At 45.1% G+C, this 5,791-nt stretch overlaps 1 protein-coding gene across 1 annotated transcript; it reads right to left on the bottom strand.

The window, feature by feature from the left end:
- Positions 1 to 254: 254 nt before the first annotated feature.
- On the bottom strand, positions 255 to 2,701 carry LOC147431740 (uncharacterized). Its single transcript, XM_086494632.1, has 3 exons — positions 1,183 to 2,701; positions 993 to 1,105; positions 255 to 922 (listed from the first exon to the last, which is right to left on the bottom strand). The coding sequence occupies exons 1-3, from the start codon at positions 2,675 to 2,677 to the stop codon at positions 518 to 520; spliced, it is 2,013 nt and encodes a 670-aa protein (XP_086350758.1). The 5' UTR covers positions 2,678 to 2,701; the 3' UTR covers positions 255 to 517.
- Between the last annotated feature and the right edge of the window lie 3,090 nt (positions 2,702 to 5,791).

The raw sequence follows: 5,791 nt of genomic DNA, 5'->3' as shown, positions 1-5,791 counted from the left end.
ATCTCCGCGTAGTGATCATTCCATATAATAAAATATACGCAAGCATTGGGAAAATTAACGAATTGTTAACTATATAACATCTAAGCTAGCCACTAGACAAAGACAGTAAAGTTTAGATCCAACTTTGTGCTCTTTAATTATGTACTCTCTCTCTGCATTGAGATTGGCATGGTTCCTGCAGTTCGTATTTTGGTCTACCAGATGATCTCTTGGCCATTCGCAAGCTGATCCACTGTAGTAGCATGCACGTGAGATTTGGTGGCACATGAAATAATTACCAGCGGCAATACATACTGATGAGGAAACAGAAAACCTAATTAAGTCTAATTATGCTGCAGGGCAATTACAAGTCTTGAGAATATGAGTAACTATGTAACACCACCTTCCTAACCAGGCTTTTATGTAGTATCTAGCTTTCCTATAAGGCAAAGCACGTTAAACAGGTTATCTTCCTAACTAGCTTTCACAAGGCAAAACGCAAAACACAGTTACAGAAAATGGTCACCCACATCACTCTTCAACGTACCCAGACCTTCCTGCAACCCTGTCTTTCCTTTAGCTTCACCGCCTCTATCACATTGCTTGTTTGATGCCCAAAATAAGCCTTGAAGTGCTTATTTATCAGATCCAAGCAACGACGATCAAGCAATTTCTTGGAGAGACAAAACACCAGTTTCAGGACGCCAAGATCACCACTAGCAGTCTCAAGAATGGCTTCCACAAAGTCCTCCACACGAGGCAAATCAGCAGGAGGCTGAAAACATGAGGAATAAGCCGTAGCATAGGCCTCTGCGAAAGCTGTCCGCAGCCACTTGGTTTCTTTATCTGCCAGCTTCAACAATCTGATGTACTTCTCAAGCTCCAGAGCCACCTTATATAGCTCCACGGCACGAACCCGTTCCAATTCATTTGGTGCAGATATCTGAAAAAACAGCTTTACATACTGTTTAGCAAGCTGCTCAAGTTGCGGCAACTCTCTCTCAAAATGGCACCTTGGGCATCGACATGCAAATGATTCTATTCTTGAGAAGTATGGTAGCAGAGGTGAAGTGTAGGTCCGGTGAAGCTCTGTCCCTGCTTTCATGTCCCTTGAGGCCAAAACCACCTTAATATTACCAACAAGCCGAACACACACATTAGGAATACAGCTGTTGTTCATAAGGGATAAAAGCAACCATAAACCTCCCATCAAATCAGTTTCATCAACCAATCGAGACTCAATGTCCGTTGCTGCAAAAATTATGGCACGCAATCGGCTTACATCCAAGAGCAGTGGCACCTCTGTCTCATCTTCTTCAGACTGCAAAGGATCTGGAATTGGTTTAAACAAGGAGATGTTAGGAGCAGGCTTTGCAGGATGCTGCCCTTCATACATGGCGTAAAGCCTGGAAAGATTTCTCGGTGTAGCTAAACAGCTGCGAATCACCTCAGCTAGCAACCCAGGCTGCACCTTCTGTATATCATCACTTCTAGACACCCAATTCCCAACGCTCACCTTCACAGCAGCAAATGAATCGATGACCATTAACAAGTCACCTGCAGATACATCTGAAGTCAAGAAAAGGCCCCGTCCCCCAGAATCTGAAGAGAGCCCAATTCTCACGGGGCCAACGAACTCCGCAAGAGGAGAAGCCAATTTGGCTTCACAACCATTCTGAAAGAATTCTGATAGGTCATGGTTGCCCAGCATGCTTTGCTCGTTGAGAAGAGCCGCATCCTTGTACACTTCTTGAAGGCGATCGGATACAGCAGGTGGCAGTAGGTCCATCTGCTCCGTCATGAACTTGAAGGCGGTCTGGTACCGATACATCTTCCAAAGGGCTCGGACCTTTCGGAAGATGCTTTTGACGTGGGAAGCATCAATTGCAAGAGCAGATTCAGCGTCAGCCAAGCCTTTGTCGAAGCATTCCAGCTTAAGCCAAGATTCAGCTCTGTTAGACAGAGCGAGCAATTTATTTTCAGCATCTTCGGCCTGAGCTATCTCGACAGATCTGGAGTAGAATGCAATAGCAGCTGCATACTTCCCCTTGCTGTGCTCCATATTCCCGAGCTCTAGACATGCGACGGCACAATTAACGTGTCTTCCAAGAGCCAAATGAGGTTTAACGTAGAAGGCCACCACTTCTAACGAAGCTGGATTCGGCAGCCAGATGTAGGTTGCACGCCCAAAGTGGTCTTTGATGAGACAAGGCTCCTTGATGATAACTTGGGAGCCTGGGGGAGGCACCTGCAGTGTCAGATTATGAAATAAATCATTCATTACCAGCCTTGCCGCCGCGTCGCTCTCCTTCTCCTCGAAGATGCTCACGAGAAACTTCCCGTAGAGGAGGAGAGGTGCATCTACTGCCAGGAAGCCGTGCAAGTACTTTCCCTGGTGCCACTTTCCTACGCGCAAATCTGCGAGTGTGGTTGAGGTCAAGCCTGGATTAGAAGCAGCCGGAGCCAGAGATGCAGGTTTTAAGAAGGGATCGTGCTGAAGGAGCGAGTGCTGCAATACTGTCCGCATACTCTTTGCTTCAGGAGGCATGGTCTTTACAAGCGCCTGCAGCTGGAGGTGAGCCGCTAAAATCCCTGGCTTGTTGAACGAGTGCAATGAATCCAGAGCCTCCTGCGAGTCATCCGAGAATGACGTTGTCGACAGAAAACGACACAACTCCATAGCTGATTCGGCGTCCATGCAGTCGCACAAGAACAAGCCGTGCAAAGCGTGAAAGTGGCGGGTCTTTTAAATGATGTGAGGCTCTTCAAAATTGTAGTTTTGGCGGCAACATTCAAAAGTTTCGTTTGGAGCGTTGCTAAGGGTACCTCCACACGCTGGGGGGTACCCCCTCCACTAGCTACACCTCTTTGAGGTGTAGTTACAAAACAAACACAAAACTCAAGCCAACGCCTGTGTGTGCGTGAGAGTGGCCCAGTCAAATCAAAGGCCTCATCGTCACTTTTACGATTACCCCCTCCGTGTTGGTGGTACCTAATATGACCCTTTAAATTCCTTTTGTATTCCCTCCACTATTCGTTTTGAGTTGGGTGGCCCCCACAGGCTGGGAGGTAATTCGTCATGTGACGATTACCCCTTCAACTTCACATTCACGCAATTGAGCATTGTTAAGGTGGAGGATAATGCCAAGTGCACCCCTTTGAGGTCCAGTTACCTCACGACCTTAGGAACCTCAGTGATCAGACACAATCATTTGAACAAAAGGCTTAAACAATTGTAAATTTTGATCTGCAAAATTTTACTCCTAAAAAAGGAAACTTCTTCCTCTCTCAGTGTCGCCTCATTGCTTCTCTCTCTAACCTACCAAAAGGACACACTATTAAAAAATCCCATTTCAATTCGTTTTTCATTATACCATAAGAGCTTTGCAATTGTGCCTTCTGTGTGTGGCCATGATTGTATGTCATCATGAGGGGGTAATCAGAATATGTGTAATTTTTAGTGGGGTAGGCTTTCGTTCTGTATTACGGGTTACCCCACTCCATGTTTGGGGGTCCCCTTACCCCTCCCCCCTTCACTAACGAATGTATAACACCACACACCCCCCTCCCCAACCCCCACCCTCTACATGTGTGCGGAAGGCTAGTCACATCAAGGTCGATCAGATGAGATTCTCTTTTATGATTACCCTCCTTTGTGTGGGGGTACCTTAAGTGGTGCCAATATGCCATCCATTTATAATTACATGCCTTTAGAGCTCATGTGGGACGCATGTCTAACCTCACCATCCTCTCTTATTGCAGTATTAGCGAGAACCACGATTAATTTGTCAATCCATGGGATGAAGCTGACTCGAATAGTGTATAGAAGCTACAAGAGGTTGTCAATCTCTCGAAAAACAACTAACAACTCGCATCTACCTCAAGGTATACTCAAGTGGCTGAAATCACCAAAAGCAAATCGCTCATCGGCAAACAAATCACATCCGTTACAGCATCAAATGACATCCAAACGTAATGAAACTTTTAAAACATGTTTATAAGACTTAAGCACACATGCTTATGGTCTCAAATCCCACTTTAGGCCAAGTTCCAAAATCGCGATTATTAATAACAATGGGTTTTTGACCTAGTCGTTTTCGACCCAGAATGCTTCTAAATGCTTAGCAATGATGCCCCAATACCCCGCCTATGCTTACTTTTTTATTTGAAAGTGTAAATTCCTAGTTATGATGAAATTAGGTGACGCCAAAAGCTACGAATTACTGTGAACTACTTACGTCAATGCGTAGAGGTCTTACTTGCGGTATGTTGCAATGCAACAAACGCGACTGCAATGTGACAACCGGAGAGGGAGTAGGAAGCGCGAGAAGGAGAGGAGTGAGCATCGTTAGCTCACGTTGTGTATTTCATTATCCAAAACTTATAAAAAACTTACAAAAATTGGCTTTTATACCTTAGCCAAGGTTTTTGGGTGGTCAAAACTAATAATCTGGGATTCTACAAAAGATGGGTAATGACAGGCTGATACAATCTGGAAGCTTGTAGCCTCGGCTCATTAATTACAGAGTTTATCCCAGAAAATAGGAGTTACAATATTCCCGATTTATCAAAATAATAACTGTTTTACAAAGAGAACTCCGAAAAATGGTATCCGTGTTAAGTTGTTGCTAACATTCCCCCCCTCCTTGCCTGTGTCGTCCCTTGATAGAGCTGTATGGGTTGAAATAATCTTCGGGATGGCGACTGACGAGTCGGTCTTTAAGCGCATTTAGTGCCTTTAATTGGTATCTGCTTTTTCTTTCTTTATCTGGCACTTGTAGAAACTGCATGGTCACTCTGTTCTTTAGCTCCACCGTTGAGTAGCCTACAAACCTAGATGTGAGGTTGCTGATCACTGGTGCAAATATTTTCGTTCGCCAAGTGAAGAATCTCGTGTAAAAAGCTTCCTCGAACGCCAACATATTATGTGATGGTAAGAACATACACCGGGCGTAGAAGCCATATATAGAGGGCTTCTTCGGAAGGCTGATCACTGAGCTCATAGCATAACCCTTTATTTCCCTCGAGGAATGACATCCACGGGGTGCCTATTTGCTCTGGCTCATGAAAAACTTTAATACAGGTGAGGAGCATTCTGCATATTTTATATAACATTGCACAAGAGAGATCCGGTAGACTTTGAAGAAAGACATGGTGCCCGTTAGGGTTTTCACCATGTATTCCTCTGTGGCTTGTCCTTTCTCTGGAGCTAGCAGTCTTGGGTAGTTCAGCCATGTTGGCCTCTTCTTCGTTAGTGCCTCATGCTCTTGCCAAGTCCTTACTCTTGGTACAGGACAGAAAGTGGAATCTCTTTGAAGGGCTACAGGTGCTCTTGTGAACAGAATCAAATACCTCGGATTCGTGTTCAACGAGCTCAACCTCCACTTTGGGTGGTCTTTATCTGCGCCATCTGTTTGCATGTCTGCGTACAACCTTTCTTTTACTTGAAGTAACTCCACCTTTATCAAGGGGTATGGCAGGGATTGTTGATGCCATTGCGCATTGATCTGATTGGGAGTGAGTTGAGTGACGTTGACAGAGTGAAGAACTCTCAACTCCCAATCCATCGTGGCCTTCCACTGCTCATCCACCTCTTGTGTGATCTTTTCTTTCAATGCGTCCTCTTCAGCTTTTGAGAGCTAGACCATGGGCACTGTGTCGGCATCTGTAATGTTTATGTGGAAATCATCTTCACCACTCATCTCTGTTGTGGATTGTGTCTCCAGTTCAGCGAACGACAATGAGGGTATATCTATTTGTGGCTGCTCTAAACGGTTTGCCTCTTCCTGCGTTTCCGGCTTTCCTTCTCTCA

Source organism: Adiantum capillus-veneris, chromosome 21, assembly GCF_014529385.1.
Source record: "Adiantum capillus-veneris isolate H3 chromosome 21, ASM1452938v2, whole genome shotgun sequence".
In the NCBI taxonomy this organism is placed as follows: domain Eukaryota; kingdom Viridiplantae; phylum Streptophyta; class Polypodiopsida; order Polypodiales; family Pteridaceae; genus Adiantum; species Adiantum capillus-veneris.
Note: the sequence above shows the minus strand (reverse complement) of the source record. Positions and strands in the feature narration are given on the sequence as shown.

Coding starts and splice junctions, on each gene's coding strand:
- LOC147431740 (XM_086494632.1), bottom strand. CDS start 2,677: ATGGACGCCGAATCAGCTATGGAGTTGTGTCGTTTTCTGTCGACAACG. Junction 1,106..1,182: donor TGAAACTGATTTGATGGGAG/GTTTATGGTTGC, acceptor GGTAATATTAAG/GTGGTTTTGGCCTCAAGGGA. Junction 923..992: donor TTTGCATGTCGATGCCCAAG/GTGCCATTTTGA, acceptor CTGTTTTTTCAG/ATATCTGCACCAAATGAATT.